This window comes from Pollachius pollachius (assembly GCF_949987615.1).
Source record: "Pollachius pollachius genome assembly, chromosome: 5".
Classification (NCBI taxonomy): Eukaryota; Metazoa; Chordata; class Actinopteri; order Gadiformes; family Gadidae; genus Pollachius; species Pollachius pollachius.
Genome location: NC_136938.1, coordinates 5,772,976 through 5,796,278, shown reverse-complemented (window position 1 = coordinate 5,796,278; position 23,303 = coordinate 5,772,976). Strand labels below are relative to the sequence as shown.

General features: G+C 47.6%; 1 protein-coding gene across 1 annotated transcript in view; it reads left to right on the top strand.

Moving 5' to 3' along the window:
* Positions 1-12,595, top strand: part of chst8 (carbohydrate (N-acetylgalactosamine 4-0) sulfotransferase 8) — a gene marked incomplete at both ends in the record, with an annotated part of 103,551 nt that extends 90,956 nt beyond the window's left edge. Inside the window, 2 exons of the mRNA XM_079737146.1 lie at positions 10,117-10,154; positions 11,453-12,595. Coding sequence (XP_079593272.1) covers positions 10,117-10,154; positions 11,453-12,595 — 1,181 coding nt within the window. The remainder of the gene's footprint in view (positions 1-10,116; positions 10,155-11,452) is intronic.
* Between the last annotated feature and the right edge of the window lie 10,708 nt (positions 12,596-23,303).

The following is a 23,303-nucleotide window of genomic DNA, read 5'->3' as shown; positions in this document are numbered from 1 at the left end:
GAAAAGTGGCTGCTATGTTGCGCTGCTGCAACTCAGGGAGGAAGGAAGCTCCAGTAAAATGCGATGCATACCAAACCAGAATTGGAACCCGCATTGTTCAACTATTTGCGCTTATTATCAAAATTCGCTGTAGCATTTCTTTAGCTCCAGATGAAGTTCTTGTTTTTTCCTGGCTGGCATTGGTTTGACGGTCAGCAGTATGTAGGACCAGCAGGAACAGAGCTCCACAACACCCTGTGTGTCCTCCGTGACGCCTCCACCCCAGACCCTTGGGGCTGCAGCCCCTTCACGGCCATCTCTCTTAGTACAGGCTTATGGGAGTGATGGGACCGGCCCATGAGACTGTCTCTCTCTCTCTCTCTCTCTCTCTCTCTCTCTCTCTCTCTCTCTCTCTCTCTCTCTCTCTCTCTCTCTCTCTCTCTCACACACACACACGCGCAATGTCCCAAACACACACACACACACTTATACACAAGTAAACACAAATGATGCACTCGTACACACGTATGCACTTATCACAGAAACACAAACTTATACATACACACACACACACACACACACACACACACACACACACACAAACACACTGACACTACACCAACACCCACATTCCTACACAATCACACACGTGCACACACACACACACACACACACACACACACACACACACACACACACGGACCCCCACACACTGCTCTCATTAGCGCGGTGCACCGGAGGAGGGCTCGGCTGAAGCCCCGCTCCGTTCAGATGTTCACGCGCTCCCCGGCGTCGCGGCCCGGCGTCCAGCGTGCGCTCGCCCCGCTCCAGAAGCCCTCCGCGGCGGGGCGGAGAGGGGACTCCCAACCCGAGCTCCTCTCATCCGGATCAGCTGAGGGCGATAGCGGCGGGTGCAGCAGCCGTGGCCAATGCTTTATTGGAGGGGTTTGTGGGAGCGGCTGTTGTGTTTATGGTTCGCTGCTGCGTTTTTTATTGTCTGAACCGGTTATCAGTGTGTGTGTGTGTGTGGGGGGGGGGGGGGGGGGGGGGGCACAGTGCAGAGAGGGGGAAGGGGTGGAGGAGGAGGAGGTGCATGGTGCAGGGGGGGCAGGGGGGAGGGCACAGAGAGGAGGACTTGGAGGAAATTATAGGTCGAGGGAGGCAGGCCAGGGGTGAATCCCACCAATAAGAGCTAAAACCGAGAAGAGTGGAAAAGCAAAGGGAAAGCGCACACACACACACACACACACACACACGCACGCACACACACACACACACACACACACACACACACACACACACACATACAAACCCTCAAAAAGCGATTGCAGCGATAGACCCGCTGTTGAGGGTGTGGTTCTGAGGAGGCGGAAATAAAAAGCGAAGCGGTCCGGCACTGGAGAAAATAAGAAGATTGAGGCTTAGTGTGATGTTGTGGCTGTCTGGAATATCCTTCCCAGTTGGAGTGCCTGGATGCCCAGAGGGAAGCCTCTAGGTGTGCTCTGCAGTAACAGGTTTCAGCATCCATTCACAGACAAACAGGTCTTTAAATGCGCTCTGCAGCTACAGATTTAGCATCCACACACATACCACAGGTGTTATGTATGCAATGGATAGTCAACAGTATGCATTGTTATTCCCATGTCTTAGGGGGCGCTTTAAGGCACATTGTTCTGGGGCTAGTAAATCTTGGGTTAAAATGGACATCAATAGCTCAACCTGAGTTCTTGTGTCACTCCGTTACTAACAAGTTGTCCTTATATTATATAACAAACATAATAACAGGTCTGTGAATGGATGGTGAAACCTGTAGCTGCAGAACTCCTCCACATTAAGCCTCTGCATCTGAGGGCCGCTGGCAGCGCTGAGACCACTGGTCCGGTGTTGCTCCTCAACCGATGGAATCATAAAAACACGCCGGCCAAGGTTCTGTTCCTGACAGCCGATCGATCTCCGCTGACCCATTGGCAGTTCACTGTCAAGCAGCGGTGTGATCTCCGCCCAGGACCACCACATCCTACATAAATCACTCCTTTTAGATAGGATACTTTGGAAAGGTCATAGAAGCTTTGAAGGACACATTTATCTGCAGTTAAAAAACTAAACCTAACATGTTTTCCTGGACTGGCCTAAAGCAGGCCACAAGCCTTCTCTAAGATAGTCGGCGTTCCAGTACAAACTGCTGTTTTTTTAACAGGGGTAACTTGACAAGCCTGCAATTTTTACCGACTAGCTTTTTCGCTGGGTGATTTTCCTGTGTCGTGCCTGGTTCTCTGGAAAGCCTCCTGTCTGACACTCAAATGAGCCGTTAGGTGTAGTCCCCCCCACCTCACCCAGCTGCATCATCAGTGCAGTGTCTCTAAATTACAGCGCTTGGTGGGCACTGGGCATTTACCTTGTCACAGCGAGGGTGCGGCAAGAGGTCCCCCTGCCTTTTAGTCAGCGGGGATGGAGAAGGAGAGGGAGAACGCAGAGTGCACCCTGCCTTGTCTTTTAGTACAAATACCAGCATTTAAAGGTTAAGTGTAGACCGTGAGATGAATAAAATACAGCGTGCATCAGCAAATACCTATCTCTAATAGCTGGGATCAATTGGCATGATTCAGCCGTTTGAAACCATTGACGTAGACTTTCATTTTAGCGGAATAGGAGTCGACGCAAGTATGTTGCTGTGCTAGATTTTATATCAATACTAAAAGCTACTCTCCTCTATTGTGCCCTGGGAATAGAATTGCCATTCATTTTTGTTGTTTGTTAAATGCATTGCAAAGCGCACGTTACGAATGTCCGATAAATAAAAAAGATTCCAGCCACATCTGTTCCCTGTGGACCAGTCTGGATTTACAACGTGGACCGCAATCAATGCTGCAGCATCGGAGCAACTGATCTATGGATGTGTATGAGCACTTACACACACACACACGCAAGCGCACACGCACACACAGGCAAACACACAAACAAACACACAGGCACACACACACACACACTCGCGCACACACACACGCGTGCGCGCATTTGCACACACACGCGCGTACACACACGCATGATTGCTCACACACAGGCCCACAAACACACGCACGCACGCACGCACACACACACACATGCACACACACAGGCAAACACACACACACACACAAACACATGCGCGCACACACACACACACACACACATGCCAAACCACACACACACACACTCACCTCTATGTAATTCCCTCTGCAGTCCACCTTGGCTGCCGTGTTCCGCTCACATGTCTGGACTCGACAGCCGCTGCTGTAATCACAGATGCAATAACAAGAAAACACTGGGAATCTGAGAGGGGGGGGGGGGGGGGGAACAACACAAAGCTGTACTCAGCGGCGGGGAAGGCAGAGCTTCAGCAGCCTCCTCTCCCAGCCCCAGATAGGGGTGAACAGGGGAGCAGGGCCACTCGCGAAGACGCAGCGTAGCTTAGCAGTTCTAAGGAACATGCTGCCTCCAGACCCCCCCTCCCCTGACCACCCACCCCCCACCCCCACACACTTTACACCCAGAGGTCCGGAGAAACCCGGTTTCTCTGCGGCTTTGATCATGTCAAGAGGAAAAGCCTTCTTTAGTTGGGTTTCTTTTCTAACTGTGAAAGAAGGTCATTAAGCAAGCAACGTCCCGCGAGGCAATCCACGTTAACAAAATGTTTAATACGCCTTATGGAAAACTCCCTAATAGCGTCATTAGCTCTTCCATTCTTGAATCTAACTAGTTAGGCTTGGTTGCGTTAATGGTTATATTTTGGTTTTACTTTTGCGCAGTTTGTCAAGTCAAGTCAATTATATTTGTGTAGCCCTTAATAACAGTTGCGGTCTCAAAGGGGTTGACAGCCGGTTTATTCGCGACGGTCCCTAACCGTAGAGCAGTGTTGTACTCTGAAGTACGTACTGTGAAGCAGGCGTGGGTACCACTGCAGGCCTACAGGCTCCTCAGCGGCGCTGTCTCTCCCTTCCCCTCCGTTCCTCTTCCTTGCTGTCAGGTGCTGGTGGTTCCCACTCGTCTCAAACTGCAGCTCTGGAAGTTTCAAGAACACCGCCACGTTCTGCTCTCTTTGTTTACGAAAAGAAAAACAATCGGACACATCGGGTCACGGAAAGATCCACAGAAGCGAATGAATGGGAGCCTAAGCCTGGCTTGTGTGTTTGAGCCGGAGAGCTGTCATCTACTGAAGGAGAGTGTCCCTCACAGGCTACCAGAGACAGATAGCGTGGACAGTTGTTCAGGTCAAGAGCACCGCAACACGTAGCTACAGACACGGGCCAATTAAAGCCCCCCGCACGCAGCAATCCTGTCGAGATAACTCGCTTAACCCCCCCCCGATCGCTTCGGCTCCTGGTGGAGGATGGTGTACATATGCACGCACGCACACGCACCGCACACGCAGACACACGCACGCACGCACATACACATCCGCACGCACACACGCACACACTTACACTGACACACCCGCATTACCACAAACACTTACACGCACACACACTTGCATGCACAGATGTATGCACACGCAAACATCTACACACCCACACACACCCACACATATACACACAAAAACACACACATGCACACACATATACACACATGCACACACACAATCTATCTGCCGATGCCCTCCCTCTTCCTCACATGATTCCCACCCCAGCCTCGTCATATCGCACCACACCCACCACCGCCATATCGCTTTCACCTCCCCCTCATACACTCCCTTCCCCCCCTGTTTCCATGGAGATGAGCATTAGCAAACGTGTGTGTGTGTGTGTGTGTGTGTGTGTGTGTGTATGTGTGTGTGTGTGCGTTGCGACCTTGAAGCCATCCCCTGTAGAATGATGGGGAAGAATACATCATCGGCCAATTAGATTGTCATTAAGGCGGTGTCTGACGTCTCTATCTCTATCCCCTTAAAGCTGTGTATCATCCCCCTCCTTCCCGCTGTGCTAGGCGGCTAACCCGCGAAGCCTGCTAGCTTGATCGTCGCACGGAGAGAGCTAGCCTGAGTTATTCCAATTTAGAGGACAGGGAAGCACGCGAGCCGGCAGGTGATTATCGCACACTCTCGGTAAAAATCCCTCAATGCCCGGCTCCTTCCTCTCATCGCTGCTCAATTAACTCCTGCTCGTCAAGGATAGGGTTCCTTCTTTAACGCCCCTATACCTCTGTCTCTGCTTTAAAGGGAAACACGAAATAATGAGAACCTGGAGATCTTTGAAAAACAAAGAGGAGCCAGCCGGCGGAACCATTCATTAGTCGGTGTGTGGGAGGCACGGCGGCGGCGAGGAGGCTGGTCCGGGGTGCGATGGCGCGGGGGAGCGGTGATGTCATTCGCCCTGGCCTCTCTAGAGCCGTGGAAGTGCCTGGGTTATTGGATGTCGCTTGGCGGACACACCATGATTTAATATGGGAGGGGGGAGGGGGGTGGGGGGATGCGGGGGAGAAATTGTCATCTTGTTTCCCTGGAGTTTCAACCAATCAGGTTAGCCGTGACAACGCATGAGCGCGTCCGATCTACGACCTTGCAGCTGGAGGGTGGAGTGCCGAAGGGGGCAAAGGTCAAAGGACGTCCCCGCGTGAATGGGATGTAGTTTATGAGTGCCCTTCCAGGGGCCATGTGGGCGGGGGGGCTCCCTTCATAAGCCCAGAGGTCCTGCTGGTGCAGAGGTTTAGATGGCCTCAGAATATGAATGAATACGGGGCCAAGTTTGTATGAGTAATGCTGATATGAATAAGAAAGTTAAATGGACTGCATTTATAGAGCGCTTTGCTAGCCAGTGGCCGCTCAAAGCGCTTTACAATATTGCCTAACATTCACCCATAAATGCACACATTGACACACCGACGGCGTTGTCAGCCATGCAAGGCAACAGCCAGGTCGTCGGGAGCAGTCAGGGTGAGGTGTCTTGCTTAGGGACACCTAACGCTAGGAGTAGCTGGGGATGGAACTATCAACCTTCTGGTTAAAAGTCAACCCGCTCTACCTCCTGAGGTACATGCCCCATCGATAAGCATTGACTTCTTGGTCCTTACTGTCATAGAGCACCTGTAGTCCAGGGCTTGGCTTTGGTAACGATGTCCTCATCCTCTAAACTACCTAAAATATACTGAGGATGACAAAACGTCGCCAAATTAGAGACATATGTTTTGAGAATAAATAATTATAAAGAAATGCAATAATACATGACTATTACTCTCTCTTCCCTGAATCGCAGCATGATTTAGACCTTGGTATACATTGTACATGACCTTTGGTATAGTTCACAAACAAAAAAGCTAAATCAACTTAACTGTTCGCTAAGTAGAAGTTAACGGGACTTTAACAGAAAGTAGTTGAAGGCATTTAACTTTAAACATAGGAAGAAGACAAGAAGCCAGTGAGTCAAGATCTAACAACAAATAACCTTCAGCATTAAACCACGAGCAAACAATAAAAGTGCAGTCCAAGGTGAATGAGTCCATTAGCATCTGGTTTGGGAGAACACACCTGCTAAAAACAATTGAGTTCTGGGCTGCATCTTTGTTTGTGGTATTGCATCTGCATGTTTGTGGTATTGGGAGTATTCCCCAGTATTCCCAAGATCCCTGTGCTGTCCTTGTTGGTTTCCCCTTTGCCAGCTTGCGTGTCTGGAGTCAGAACTCAGGTCTCAGCATTCCCCTCACTCTCCTCCCTGACTTCTGGTTGTCTATAGCCCTAACTCCGCCAGGATTGTTGCCATCTACTGCTGAGCACGAAAGCTTTGTATTCTCTCCCGCCACGGAAACTGAGACAACATCCCCGGAACTGAGCTTAACGGGGGCGGCAGTGTCTCAGGAGCTAGAGCGGGTTGACTTGTAAACCGGGAGGTTGCTAGGTTGATACCCGGCCCCTCCTAGCGTAGTGTCGAGGTGTCCCTGAGCGAGACAGCTCACCTTACCTGCTCCTGACGAGCTGGCTGTTGCCTTGTTTGGCTGACACCGCCGTCTGTGTGTGAATGTGTGCATGAATGGGTGAATGTTTGGCAGTATTGTAAAGCGCTTTAATTGACCAATGGTTAGAAAAGCGCTCTATAAATGCAGTCCATTTACCATTTACATTACACCCTGATAGCATACCGTGCACGAGCAGAGGAGCGTCTGTGTCGCTGTGCAGCTACAGGGCATCGCAGGATTAGGAAGAGAGTGAGGCAGGGTAGGAGAAGGTGTAGGGTGCAGCCCCGGATGAAGGTTTGAGTCCTATGACTTGTACGAGGTGGAGGGGGGGGGGGGGGGAGAGGGGGGATTAGCTGAGCTTGAGGACATCTGAGACTTCGGTTTGCATTTGTTTGAACCTAGTTTGGTTTTCTAGTGGCACACTTTGGAGTACGGCTCAGATGTCGGATCTGAAACCGGTTGAAACGCCGTCGGAGAGTGTTAACACCGTAACCGGATCCTGTATCGTTGTGTCGCAGATGACGCAGGTTTGTAGTCCCTGACGGTCAGACTAGCAGCAGATCAGAGTCGCTCAGTGTGATGCAAAAAGCACCGAAAGAGGATGTTGGAACCACGGTTGGGGGCGCATTCGATGGATCTCGACCAGCCCTGCGTGTGAGCGTGTGACTCGTCTCGCTGCCAGCACCCCACTGAGCTGTAACCGGGAACAGGACATCCATTTAACAAAGTTCCCCCGAAAGAACAAAGATGGCCACAATCCCGCAGTTAACAAGCTCATTATTTCAAGCGCTTCTCATCGCTCGACGGCCGTCCTTGGCGACCGAGGAGATGGGGGGAGGGAGCGGTGTTTGATGTGCGTCTGTGTGTCTGTGTGTTTGTGTGTCTGTGCGTCTGTGTGTCTGTGAGCTGGACCGGCTTCTGAGGCGAGAGAGAATGCGGTAATGCATGCATTAATGATGTTGCCCGCGCTGTGATGGCTTTCCTTGTGCGTTGATGCTGAAGTGTTGTGCAGGCCTTGTCACCAGTGAAGTGGTCCAATCAGATCAAGGCGCTTGATCTGAGGTAACGCCCAGGGTGATGATCCACTATCTGCTAATTGTTCTCCAGAGTGTCCGATGTTTTTTGGGCCAAAAAGTTTGCATCCATTTTGCTACTATTTTATTCTGTGTTTTGGTGCTGATTGTTAAACAGAACTACACATTTAGAAATTCAAAGTGCGTGCAGAATCGAAGGGAGTATTTTCCATTTTTAACTTCACGCACCTTACATTAAAAGCTATTGATTCTGCGGCCGGTATTGATGTTGAAAATTGCACCAAATATAGCATAGAGCAGATGGATGTAAGCCTTTACAATTTATCCTTATTTAAAACTGCAGTAATGCAAATCAATACCACAGTTATTTTGAGTGGAATTGTGTGAAATTGCAATGAATTAATGATAATTATTAGCCTCAAGCCAAACAACCTTGCAGAGAGATAAATGGTGTTTACTGAGTTTGCAATGTTACGTAACTTGTTTCAATTATGCATTCCGCAACACAATTTATTCAAACAGTATCATTTAAAAAATAGTGCCTTCTCGTGACCAGAATGCTCATCCCAAATCCTGAACCCATTTTGACATTTTATGCCATTAATAACAAATCATTCCTGAACCAACCCACAAAGCAAAGAGTCGAGCATTAATAAAAAGATCACAGCCGAGAGATAAAGTCCCCCGTTAGGAAGCAGCGTGATGTGATGCTGACAGACAGAGATACACAGGCGTGACATTCCTCCCCCTCCTCCCCCCTTTCCTCCTCCCTCTCCTCCTCCCCCCCCGCCTCCTCTCCCCTCCCTCCTCCCCCTCTCCTCCCCCCCTCTCTCCTCTCCCCCCCGTCCTCCCCCTTTCCCCCTCCAGCAACAGGCTAACACAAACAACCAATTAGACCTTTGGAGTTTTCAATTACCGCCCTAATGGGGTTTTCGGGATCAATGGCCGACCGTGTGTCTTGAGGAGCAAACCGGGCTCCAATGGGCCGGGCTCCAAATACCAGCGGCGCCACTATTGTTGTGCCTGGGCCTACCAAAGCGCGTGTGACGCCGTGAATATTCATGCGTTTTCCATTCCACCACAATGCAAGATGACATCGGAAAGCGAGCATCGCACACCAGCTCTCGCGCGGGTCAGGGGGTCAAACAGCACTTGGGCACCGGGACAAGATTAGAAAATGTCATCGCGTGTCTGCAGACCATCTGTCTCCCGCACATCCTCAGGAACAATTTGCACAAGTAGAAAAACCAACGGAGAAGGCTGGCTCGCTCCCAGCGCGGTGCAGGCTGCAGGCCTGAGCATTGAGGCACGCACGCACGCACACACACGCACTCACGCATTCACATGCACATACACACGCAATGCAAACGCATGCAAACGCATGCACACATGCATGCACACACTCCTGCTCACAGACACACACGCACGGAAGCTTTCACATGGACACACACACACAGACACACACACACACCCTTCCTCAGGTACAGATCTTGTCCATCCTCAGCCTGGAAGGGACGGGACCCTCAGACAGGGGGGCCCCATCCCCTCCCTTCATCAGCACCGGGGCTGTGCAGCTCAGGGCCTGGAGGCTGGGGCTGGGATGGGTGTAGGGCCCCAGGGAGTCCTTCATCCTGCCTGAGACAGCCCAGCCAACACTGCCTGGCCCCGGGGTCCCACATCCAGCCCAGCGCCTGCCGCCGGCGCCGCGTTCCCTCCTCTGAAATTCTCCTCTGGTTGTCTGTGGATCGCAGTCTTTCATCATTTGTGTTACTGGGTCGCTCTTGCTTTTTCGATTTATTTTTTTACTAATTTGGTCCAAACTAAACTTCTAAACCACTCTTCGTTCACTCGGTCCTCTTTATGTTTGTGGTATTGGGAGTGTCAGTCACCGGCCGTTCAGCCATTCACATGGCAGCTCATTCCACAGACAAACACACTCACACACACACACGCACACACACACACGCACACACACACACGCACACAAGCAGCCACCACCTGTTTCCTCTCCACGCACGGTCAATAACCAGACGACAGGGCTGAACCACTGACATGCTACGTGACAGTTATTTAACTATTTCTCTCTCTCTCCCCCCCCCCCTCTCTCTCTCTGTCTGTCTCTCTCTCTCTCTCTCTCTCTCTCTCTCTCCCTCTCTCTCTCTCTCTCTCTCTCTCTCTCTAGGGGTGAAGCTGGGAGCGACTCAGCGCCAGTCCAGAGAGGTACGTGTCGACTCCACCTGGCGAACACAGCCAATCACAAGCCACCACCTCCACACAGGTTAAGGCTGTGGGGGGGGGGGGGGGGGGGGGTCTTATTCCTCGGAAACTAGGTGGTTGATAGGATCTTTTCATGGGGGGTCGGACCCCTGTCAGCAGACAGACCCCTGCTCTCTAGTATATAAGACTTTTCCCAGGACAACTACAGTGCATCAGTCGACGGTTAGCATAGAATATACTGCTAACGAGGCTAACGTCGGTTAACATCGGCTGAAGTCGGCTAATATCGGCTAATATCGTCTAATGTTGGCTAATTTATGTCGGCTAACATCGACCACACCGGGGGCAGTTAGGCCCACGTTACGCACCGTGCGTTCACCTCTATGGCGTCTCTCCTAGCGGGTCGCCCGCACTGCCTGGGAACAAACAAGGCCTGTGTTGAAGGTAACGCTGCGGTCAGTTGAGCGCCCGGGGCCGTGTGGCTCTAGCCTTCACTCGCTCCCCACGCGTGTAATGGGGGAGGAACAGCGAAGGGGAGGCAACGCTGTCTCCCTTCCGGACACTTTGCTAAAGGTGAGGGAGTCGGCAGTTTAAGGCGGCGAGGGGATTAGCTGAGATTCATGGTGATCTTGTAACCTTGTCTGTTGTAAAATGTTAATTTGACAATCAGTCCATTGGCTTTATGAGGGCTTTATAGCGTTTAATTGAAATTAAAAATAAAAAAAAGCCTGGGTGGTAGGATGGCCCTGGGTATCAGCTGATGCCAACCAAGCAGGGGATGATTCTAATTCATATTTCCATTAGGTGTTTATTGGACGTTTTTATGACATTACAGCCCACTTTATTGCTAGGTCACGAGAGTCATTGGGGAGTGCTTGACATTTGGATCCTTCTTCAAATTAATTAGCAGCGATGGAACAGCACCACCACGTGGCGCGTTTTGGTATTGAAGCTAAAGAGGGAAAAGTCGAAGTAGACACCAATATGCATTAATTTAGAAAGAACACATCCACGTGCATGCGACACACTGATAAAACATTTTTTAAAGACTAAACTCTTATTCCCATAAACACTTTGAAGAAGAAATATGCTGTAATTGAAAAAACATTCAGATATTCACTATCGGAATGTTCAACACTTTATATTTTTATACTTTGTATTATATTATTTTGCATGTATTATTGTGCGTCAGACTGTCCCTCGGTCTCAGAGTCCGTCTGTCTCCTATAGCTATCCCTCCTAGCTCTGTCTCTTACTCTTCCTCTGTCTGTTACCCTTCCTCTGTCTCTTATGCTCTTCAGACTCTCTGCACCCAGGACGGAGAGAGCACCAAGCCTGGGGGCACGGAGCCGCACCGCCCCCCCTCCGCCGTGGACCTGCTCTCCAGCCCCATCCCCCCCATGCAGTTCCCCGACTTTGAGAGGAGCCGACACTCGGCCGTCCCCAGCTTCCAGGAGCAGGACGCCAGCGCCGTGCACGTCACCCGGAGACACCGCAAGCTGCTGAAGACCAGCCCGGCGATGCAGCACTCCAACAACCTGTCCTCCTCCTCCTCCTCCTCCTCCTCCTCCTCCTCCTCCCTCTCCTCCTCCCTGACCCCGGAGCTCCTTGTCCGCTCCTCCCGCATCCAGCACGCCCGTCAGAAGCTGATGAAGGAGATCTGCGCCAAGTACAAGAGCAGCATCTCTCGGACGGTCACGCCCAACGACGTGTCGCACATCTACGTGGAGAACAAGTACAAGCTGCTGTACTGCGAGGTGCCCAAGGCGGGTTGCTCCAACTGGAAGAGGATCCTGATCGTGCTGGCGGGCAAGGCGGCGGACACGCAGAGCCTGAAGCACGACGCCGTGCACTACGGCAACCACCTGAACACGCTGGTCAGCTACAGCCGGCCGGACATCCTGCAGCGGCTCAAGAGCTACACCAAGGTGGCCTTCGTCCGCGAGCCGCTGGAGAGGCTGGTGTCAGCCTACCGGGACAAGCTGGAGAGCCCCAACACCTACTACCACTCGCTGTTCGGGAAGCCCATCATCGCCAAGTACCGCGCCAACGCCTCCAAGGAGGCCCTGAGCACGGGCGACGGCGTCACCTTCCCCGAGTTCGTCCAGTACCTGCTGGATGTCCACCGGCCGGTCGGCATGGACATCCACTGGGAGCCGGCCAATCAGCTCTGCAACCCCTGCCTGCTGGACTATGACTTCATCGGGAAGTTCGAGAACATGGAGGAGGAGTCCAACTTCCTGCTGCGGCAGACGGGGGCCCCCAGCAACCTGACGATGCCCACGCTGAAGGACAGGAACCCGGGGGCCCAGAGGACCACCCGGGAGCTCACGCTCAAGTACTTCTCCCAGGTGAGCGCGTGGGAGAGGCAGCGACTCTATGATTTCTACTACATGGACTACTTGATGTTCAACTACTCCAAGCCCTTCAGCGATTTGTACTGAGATTCCTCCTCCTCCTCCTCCTCCTCCTCCTCCGCAGCAGCGGCGAAAGACTTTTCCTCCTCCGGTCAAAGTTACATTCCACTGCATTGTGTTATCATCGTACCCCGAAACCGATACATCAGCAGAACGCCGACGCCCTATTGGACCCCCGCACGCAAACCAAAATAAACTCAATGCATTACGGCTCGTCTAAATCAAGCAAGAGTAAAAGCTGCCTCTAGTGTTCATCTGGTATTCATCTTTCATCTTGTATCATGACCAGAGATAATTACGGGATGCCGTATCCGGTTAACATAACATCGGAAAACATTGCGATTAAAAAAAGCTGTTTGTGAATTGGCTGCAGTCTGAGAACGACAAACCTTCTGAAGGTTTCTATGTTTCTGCTTCAAGCTTTGCTGCTGCTGCTGCTGCTTTGTGAGGCATCGTTACACCAGACCCGTCGTTTTATCACATCGGAAAGCCACCGATTATGTGACCTTCGCCTGTCAGTTATTTTTTTAAGCCTGAGGTTTAGCCATCTTTTGACTTGTATTTGTGTTTCATAAACAGGGATAAAAACGGAGTGACTGCCAGTAAGTAAATATCATCTCACTGTGCAAGAAGATTTATTCTGCGGCCGTGTTCTAGTGATTCACTCACTCAATCAGGTTTGAGAGGAAGGCCGCTGTTTTGAATGAAAGCTGTTAAAACGGAGGTCATGTCAAAACGGTCGAAAGAATGATGGAAAACAATCTGAGGTACAAATATGTAGTCGTTAGACAATATTGTCTTCAATCACCTTCAACCGGTATTATCATTTCAGACAGAAGAACCCACTACGATTTATAAAAACCTAAAGAGTAAAATAAATCAGTATCACAATATCCTGAGCAAGGCTAGCTCCATCACCCTAGCGTACAATTTACCGTAGCAAGAATAAAGAGGAATTTGGCTTGCAATTTATAAGGCCACCTCGACTACTTCAGAGAGTTGCCGTTTACAGGGTATACCCATCACAACTTATTCTGACATCCCTCTGAACCTTTAAGTTGACCATCGGGCCTGAACTCACCGTGACTTGTGCTTATGAACAGCAGAATATTCCCCTTCCAGAAAAGCACTGTAACAAGGGTGTACCCCTCTGGCGTGATGTATTGCTCACTGCTCTCGTTCAAGAGTACCCCATAACCCGAGGCACACATTTCCCTGGTAACAGCCATCGTAACCTCCACCTCACCTCGTGTATTCACGCAACAAATAATACTCTGCAGCATTTCAGAGCCCTTTTCTGGCTCCTCTCTCTTCCTCTTTCTCATCTTCTTCTCCTTCTTCTTCTTCTTCTTCTTCTTCTTCTAATGTTTAAAGATGTACAATGGGCATTCAGATGACTATATCTATTTTTATATGTATTTCTACATTGGGATTCTATATTCTGTGCTTCTTTGTGAAATCTCATTTTCCATCGGTCCCGTCACTAACTATTTACCACAGCCTGCAGGGTTTGATTCCCAAACAGCGTCTACGGGTGGGAAAAACTACAAGCTACAACTTAAAACGATCGCTGGTGAAAGATGAATGTGAGTGGACACAAATAAACACATCGGGCCCTAGGGATTTGAATCTGATTGGTGTTTATAAAATGCATATTTCCTGGTGTTTAGGAATCAAACCCGTGTGTTTAGTATCCTGTGTGTTGAGCGTTCTCGTAGGTCGATAGCCCCTGTACAGCTGAGCTGCACCTGGCCAGGTAACCTACACTGGTCGCTGACTTGTTCCCATGGCAACCTAGTGTTGACAACACAGCATTGGTACACAAGGGTATGCTACTCACACTGTTACTGTGATGCACTTCACACACAATAGAGCGGACAAACACACACTGACACTGACACACACACACACACACACACACATATACACACACAAAATGCATAGGTACCACGAACACACACACACACACACACATATACACAACACACACACACATATACACTCACACACAAAACACACAAACACCACACACACACACCACATATAAAAACAATAACGCACACCATACACAAACACACACACGTAAAATCATATAGTAAGAGCCTAGTACGCCACTCATCCTCTGTATGTGTGTGTGTGTGTGTGTGTGTGTGTGTGTGTGTGTGTGTGTGTGTGTGTGTGTGTGTGTGTGTGTGTGTGTGTGTGTGTGTGTGTGTGTGTGGGAGGCACCAAAGCACCTATTGCATTAAGGGCAAAGTAATGAGGTGATGATGTGAGAGGTAGTGTTTGGAAGTGTGTGGGTATATCTGTATGTAGCCTGCTGCTATGCCGTTTATTATAACACGCTCATCTACTTTCTATAGGAGCTGCCACATTCACCACGCTTTCTACGTCGTACTGAACACTACCCATACCAGTGTCACATATATTTGTACAGGTTTGGTGCTTTGGTCTTAGACCAGAAGTCACTTGTGTTTTCATTAATGTTACGAAGCCAAGACCGAATTAAATCAAAGCATTAACTATAGTGAATTATAATTATCATAGTGACTATCTATATTTTGGGTTAGGGTTATTGTTGTAAATATAATTATACATTTTATTTTACTGAAGATTTAACCAGGGCCGTTCCTGATGTTCTGGGGGCCCTGAGCCACGTCTTACTTGGGGGGCCTCTGATCCCGCCCACATGAAACTATCAAACCTCTTTCTCAATTCTCCTTGATTCAGATATATATATATATATATATATATATATATATATATATATATATATAAACATACATATATCATATTAAGCTAAAGAAAACTGTTATGATCTGATGATCTAAGGATCAAAATCACTGAAGAAATGTAAAAACAAAATGGTCACAAATGTAACTATTCATCTCTATATTTTTTAAACTGGGGCCCCTCAATTAGCTGGAAACGGCCCTTTTAATATATTTTATTACTATTATTTTGATCCTTTTTCAAGCATACAGTACTTGCCAGGCAGTGTTTCCTGTATCAAATGAATAACGGGATTAGGTAAATATTTGAAGGGGGAAAACGCCTACTTGTTATTGACTTGTGTTTAGAGAAACTAAGAAATGTTTGGGTTCTTGTTTTTTGTATGTTAAAGTACATTTTAAATATATATAGCGCACAAATTGATATTTGATGGAGGCTAGTTATCTTTAAGTGCTACTAGTTAGTCAAATTCAGCTCAGCTCAAAATTAATATATCATGATTATTCCAATTATATCTGTTACAAAATATTTTGTATGACTGCAAAGAATTGAGACAAGGCAAGGGAACAGATCTGTCACAAAAATCAATATTAGAGATCGCTAAACCTGCACCGTTTTTGATCACATATGAAGTTAGTTACATTAGTAACTTGTTCACTGCAGCCTCACTTCTGTTTGAAAGCGTTTGATGATATAGTGTTTTTAAAGATCACTTGTCCACCCTCAGCTAAATAACCATTTTGGGAGCGTACCTATGTTCCCCGGTTCCTATGTTCCCCGGGTCCTATGTTCCCCGCTTTGTATGTGACCGGGGACCATAGGACTCTGTGAGCAAATGTTTTTTTCGTAGGATGGTAGGGGCAAGTACGCCCTTTTTCGCCTCTGATTCACCTGTGATTGGTTAGAATGTCTCTCCTCCGATTGGTCATGGTTAGGGTTAGGTTTAGGGTTAACCCTCACCCTAACCCTAACCCTAACCCTAACCATAACCCTAAACCTGACCCTAACCCTTTGCCCCCAGGGAACATAGGACCGTGGGAACATAGGGATGACCCCACCATTTTCTCTCTTAATCTGTTTTTATCCGAAACTAAATGTTTCAAGATTTAAAGTTTAGCTGTGGACAATGCTAGGTTATGTCTAGAGATTAAGAAACATAAAGCACCATCAATATTTGAAGCAGTGTGTTGGCTTCATTAATATAACTATTATAAATGTTATTATTATTATACATCATTTCAAATACTCGGAATCAAACGTGATGGCTGCAGTTAAGTGATACGGTGCAGATTCAAATGCATACTCCCAACTTTTCTCCACACATTTAGACAAGACCATCCGTGACTTATTGTTAGACAATGGACTGAAAACTAAGAGTAAGAATCAGTGTTAGCACAAGCTAGCACAAGGTTACAATTATTGCTCAGCTCTTATGATAAAGAAACATTTGTTATTCTACTCCGTGGACTCACATAAGTTGAGCTCAAATGTCAACATGTACTGGTCTCAATCAGTGACATGATTGGAATCGCTATGCGGTAAAATCGATATAAATGCTGTTTCTGTTTTCCACCTAAAAGTGACTGATGATTTAAATGGTATGTGGCAGTTGTATGAAATCATGTGACTGTAGTGTGTTGGCTTTTGCGGTTCCCAAACCTATTTCTCGTACAGGTGGTGATCCATATAATCTAAGTAGATGTAGCCAAACTTCTGCCAAAAATCTATAGCATAATTATGAGTGTTACCTATAAGCTAAGCTATACCAGTCCCCAATACCCATGCTCATCAAAGTTTATTTTTTATGTTCTATTGGGACTACGGACAAAACAAGAGATATATCAAAAAATATTTGCAGTAACGAATGTATAACTGTTTTATTGTTAGTGTATGAAATGTACTAAAGAAAAACGATCTGAAACACTTTGCCTTATTTTACACTGCCAATCAAAGGGTGTATTTCAGGAAGACTTTCTTCAGGTGGTTGTTTTCTTTCTCATGAGTGTCTACTAATAAAAATGTCTTTAGCATTCAGCCCATAGTCTCCGTTCATTATGAGAGCGTACGCAAGCGAGTGGCGCCGAGACATGCTGCTGGAATTGTTCATTAAAGAGAAGAATTTGCATCTGCATTCCGATGCGGTGTGTTGTTGTTTCATAACCAGAGCTGTGGGAACCTGGGTGTGATGGGATCTGAACTCATATTTGATTTGAATTCACCGCCTTTTACGATTTGGAAAGATCACAAAAGGGTCATACAAGATAAGAGATAAAAAATATCAAGATAAGATGAAATAACACAGAAAATATTAAAGGAAAGAACAACAGAAGGATACAGGGACACTTTGTTCAATAATACAGGTATTTATTGAAGTACATTTGTAAAGAGTAAAGTAGTAAAGGCCTCTATTACATCCCCCCACCTTAGTTTAGTTGTGATCTAGAAAGAAACCTCAACGAGATAATTTTGCAATATTAAATGAATGTATTTCTCATCTATCAAAAATACAAGGAATACAAGACATATACGTTTTCAGAAGCCAGCCGAATAAACCCAATTAATACATTTTATTGATGAGTTATTTTCCAAGTCAATAACAAAATTGTTCCTAAACAAAGCAAAAATTAAGTAAAAGAAAGCATGAGTCTGACACATTCCCCTCTTACCTCAGATCAAATGAAACATCACAGGCGTGCACATAAATAGACTCATGTTCGTGTCACGGTCGCATGTAATTCAATCATCTGAGATGTGTGTGCTTCCGCCGGTGTGTTTGAAACCCATCGCCGCTCTAATGGAGCGTCCTGTGGCTTCACAACCTTGGGTAAGACTAAAGGTGGCATCCACAACAAATGTGTTGTGTTTAAGGGGAGGTCGAAACTGTGCAGGAAACAGAAGCTGTCCATTTAGCGCATTATAAAAGCCACACTCTGAAGGGTACGTGTAGTGGGCGCAGACGGTGAGCCGGCAGCGATCAAACAGCCCAGGTAACCAAAGAGCTTTCAGATCAACGACCTCGTCCAGCTGGAGAGGATCATTAGTCTAGTGACTCTGTGTGGCTGCTTCCAAGACTTTCTTAACCCCAGCCACTTAGGTTTATAGGAACAGAGGGCAGTTTATTATTATATTATATCATTATGTCAAATTATACATACAATCTGCATTAAGTCAACATTGTATGTGGATAGTGAATGCCAGGAGAAAATAACCCAATCAGTTTTGTGACCTGTTATTTGCCATAAAATGAATTGGAACACATTGCCCAGTCAAACAAACAGGAGAGCACAGTTAGTAGGTCTAGATTGAACTATTAGGATTATATCTTCATTGTTGAATGCACTTAGCGTAAATCCCTTTGGATAAAAGCATCTGCTAAATGTACTGCAATGTCTATAGTGTAGTAGAGTAGTATAAATGACAGCTGGGAAAGCTTCAATGCCTACTCAGTGTAACAAAACCAAGGTTTAACATCTAAATTCAAAGGCCGATGTTGCTCCCATGTAACATTCCCATGTGATGTAAATGTTACATAGGATGTGGCCTTACATTTGATGTGAATGGAGGTGTGGGTGTGAAGCTCTGATTCATCACCAGGCAGCCCTGCATGTTTTGACTTCCACATGGCTTCCTCGTGTATTTTGGCGCTATGCTGGGGGCCGTTCAAGACGCCGCATCACACGCTAAAACCAGAGAGGGCAGTGGACTCTAATTATTATCCCAGAGCTACGTCATCAAGCACAGGAAAAATGATGAGCGTGTGGAGCATGAGATGCTGGCAGTTCCGAGAGGGGAATCAGAAGGATCCTATTGGCTGTTGAGGGGGCGTCCTTCTTGTGTCACCTCTGTGTTCATGCTCAACACCCACAGATGATGGGATGACACTTGAGCTGTTTGTTCTGGAGAAATCCACCCTCTGGGTCCTCTAGCAAGATGGCCACCAGGAGTGCCAGGGAAATAATGTACGACGTTAAACTAAACATTGTCAATTCATGAATTATGGTTTTATTTGATCTCATCTTCACAGTGTGTCAGTTTACTGCTGCATTGCCAGATATATTTACTGTAACTGCCAGCTAAATGTGATGAGTAATTTGGGAACCTTGTCACGAGTCCAATCCTGATAACGTTATCCAGCAACAGTTCCCAACATGACCACACGATGGCAGCACCGCATCAGGGTTACAAGCCTGCTCGACGTGAAGCGTTGGTTTGGAAGAATTATACCCCCACAACAGTTGTGTCCATATGGCACACTGTATTGCCTAAATTCACACTTTATTAACCAAAGTAGGGCCACCAGCTGTCATGGCTGTGTATTGACATTAAAAAACATCCACGCTGTGCAAAGGGACACAACGATATGCCTTCCACTGGCATTGACATACATTATGCAAGAGTTTTAATGATCTTGAATCAATAAACACTGGATCTATAATTAAGCTAGTCATGCAGGCTGGTGGGCAAAGGGAGGTTCCTAACCTTGAGGCTACACACACACACACACACACACACACACACAGGGTGGGCAGAGCTACTGGGAATGGAGACATTTAGGTGATGGAATGGTGCTCCTGTTTGCCTCTTAATGTCAGTGGGATCTCGGTTTCGCCGTAAAGTCGACATGTTGCTGATGTATATTTTATGTAAAAGCACATCCCGGACATCTGTGCTGTTTAAGGGAGGCACGCAACAAAGAAAGGAAATGTAATCTTAAAGTAAAGAAGGGGAAACAATAGCCTGTTAAATCCTAAGGATGAAGAGGCATTTAGAGTCACTGCATGCTAAACTGTATTCCTTGTTTTCGTTCCTCCTAAAAGTATAACATCACTTGTGGAAATGTCTCATCTGCTCTGTTTTACTGTTCTAATCTCTCCACAGTCTAGGGGACAACAGAACACAATCACCTCTAGCTTCACAAACATGCAACACAACAGCATCCCACTTTGTGCTGCACACACAACGATTATACCTAAAGTGTTTATTCATTTATTTATATCTTAAAAAGCATCTTTTAACGCATCTCGACTTCCTCCTAGTCGTTCTTCGGGGGTCCTGCTCTCTCAAAAAAAACCTTCCGTACCCCCAAACACTCCCCCCTGTCACCCACACACCACCCATCACTCCAGGGTGAAGCAATACTAATTCACCCGTTACCTCCCATCAGCCTCCCCTCTGTCTCCCCTCCGTCAGGCCGGGGGAGAGACGGAGGTGACTGAGGCGTCGCAGGAGGAGACACCTGTCCGACAGCCCCCCCATGGCACATCACAGCCCTCACGGTGGAGCGAGCGGAAATGGAACTGGAGAGAAGTGCACAAAACAAGGCAGCAAAACTCCGGCACCCGATCCGTTATAGTGACAGCCTGCCGGCCGCCGTGCTATTAGCCGTCCGCTGGGCGGGCCCCGGGCCCCGGGCACGGCCCCGCCCCGCCAGGATGGATCGGCCCCCGTCTCAGGACTCAATTAACACCGGGAGGGGAAGGTGGATTGCTTTTGAGGCAGTGCCCTCCTAAGGAGCTAATCAAGGCTGGGGAGATAGGTCCTGATGTCCTGGGGGCCGCCGGGGCCGGTGGGTGGGCAGGTGCACCGGGCCCCTCGCTCCCACTGCGGAGGTCGGGGAGGGAGCGGAGGTCGGAGAGGGAGGGCAGAGGGAGCGCTCTGGCCGCACTAAGGGAAGATGTAGGGCGGTTAGCGTTAGTGCTAGTTTGAGTGGTCTGGGTTATGGTTAGGGCTAGTGTTAAAGTTAGTGTGAGGGGGTTTGGTGGTGGTAAGGGTTAGTGTCTGTGGTTGGGTTGGTTAGTGTCAGTATTAGTTTAAAGGGTTAGTGTTAGTGTGAGGGGGTTGGGTTGTGGTAAGGGTTAGTGTCTGTGGTTGGGTTGGTTAGTGTCAGTATTAGTTTAAAGGGTTAGTGTTAGTGTGAGGGGGTTGGGTTGTGGTAAGGGTTAGTGTCTGTGGTTGGGTTGGTTAGTGTCAGTATTAGTTTAAAGGGTTAGTGTTAGTGTGAGGGGGTTGGGTTGTGGTAAGGGTTAGTGTCTGTGGTTGGGTTGGTTAGTGTCAGTATTAGTTTAAAGGGTTAGTGTTAGTGTGAGGGGGTTGGGTTGTGGTAAGGGTTAGTGTCTGTGGTTGGGTTGGTTAGTGTCAGTATTAGTTTGAAGGGTTAGTGTTAGTGTGAGGGGGTTGGGTTGTGGTAAGGGTTAGTGTCTGTGGTTGGGTTGGTTAGTGTCAGTATTAGTCTAAAGGGTTAGTGTTAGTGTGAGGGGGTTGGGTTGTGGTAAGGGTTAGTGTCTGTGGTTGGGTTGGTTAGTGTCAGTATTAGTTTAAAGGGTTAGTGTTAGTGTTAGTGTGAGGGGGTTTGGTGGTGGTAAGGGTTAGTGTCTGTGGTTGGGTTGGTTAGTGTCAGTATTAGTTTAAAGGGTTAGTGTTAGTGTTAGTGTGAGGGGGTTGGGTTGTGGTAAGGGTTAGTGTCTGTGGTTGGGTTGGTTAGTGTCAGTATTAGTTTAAAGGGTTAGTGTTAGTGTTAGTGTGAGGGGGTTGGGTTGTGGTTAGGGTTAGTGTCTGTGGTTGGGTTGGTTAGTGTCAGTATTAGTTTAAAGGGTTAGTGTTAAAGTTAGTGTGAGGGGGTTTGGTGGTGGTAAGGGTTAGTGTCTGTGGTTGGGTTGGTTAGTGTCAGTATTAGTTTAAAGGGTTAGTGTTAGTGTGAGGGGGTTGGGTTGTGGTAAGGGTTAGTGTCTGTGGTTGGGTTGGTTAGTGTCAGTATTAGTTTAAAGGGTTAGTGTTAGTGTTAGTGTGAGGGGGTTGGGTTGTGGTTAGGGTTAGCGTCTTTGGTTGGGTTGGTTAGTGTCAGTATTAGTTTAAAGGGTTAGTGTTAGTGTTGGTCTTGTTGGTTTGAGGGGTTTGGGCTGCGGTTGGGTTGTCCAAAAGATATGGAGCACATTGGTAGTATATTTCGAACTAAAACAAGATAATAGGCTATTTTAAGTACATCATTTTGAAAAAAACTATGACATTTAAAAAACATGCTTTTATAAGGCTATAATCAAAACAAATCCGACAAGGTAAGTGGTTGTATAAAGATTTGACAGAGATGGAGTCTTAGAGAGACAGAGCTGTTCACGTTATGCACGATTGTGGTTGAGAGTTTGAACACAATTGCCTTTGACGAATGTTAAACAATATAACCCATTTTAAAACAGAATCGGGGTCAATGGAGAATATCCTATTTTCCCTCTGGCTCCCAGAGGTAGGGGTACAAACGGAATTCAAACCTTCAATCAAGACCTTCAGAACCGATGAAGGGAACAGTCACATGTGACCTGGGATGCCAACGCTGCAGAAAGAGCATCTTCCACTTGTATGTTAATTTAATGAAGGCCTTTAATGTCGCAGCCTTGAGGGTCGACTTTGCTGAATCTATTGTTTTATAATGTTGAACTTTTATTCCGTAGAATAATGAAGGAGAACCTGTCGGGAGAAATGTTTAAACAGTATCTCAAAGTCATTCTTGGGTACCAATCACCATAAAGATTTACATCTCGATTCACCAGATATTTTTGCGGCAAGATTACAGTAACGAGAACGGACATGAAATGCTGACTTCCTTTTCATGGAATGTTATTTTGTATCGTTTACAATGTGTAAATGTGATGCATCCAAATGATCGTGTCATGAGTCCAGAGATCATTGTCGCAAGTAGTCCTACACTCTTTTCTTAATGAGCTCGGGGCTAGTTTAGAAACTGATAGCGTATGATGCCACGGAGCAATGTGCCGGTCTTTGTTCCCATGAAACGAGAACACCACCCTTCAGCGCGAGAGGGCTGGCTTTCCACCAACTAAAGTTGGTGGGATTGCATGTTGGGACCATAAAATGTCATCAGCCAGCAGCCTGCGTCCATATCGGGGTGTCTGCTGCACACAACACTCTCATATAGCCTGGGGGGGTGGCCACACTCGCTCCCACCCCCTTCGCCCCGATACACACACGCACACACGCTCACGCATGCACG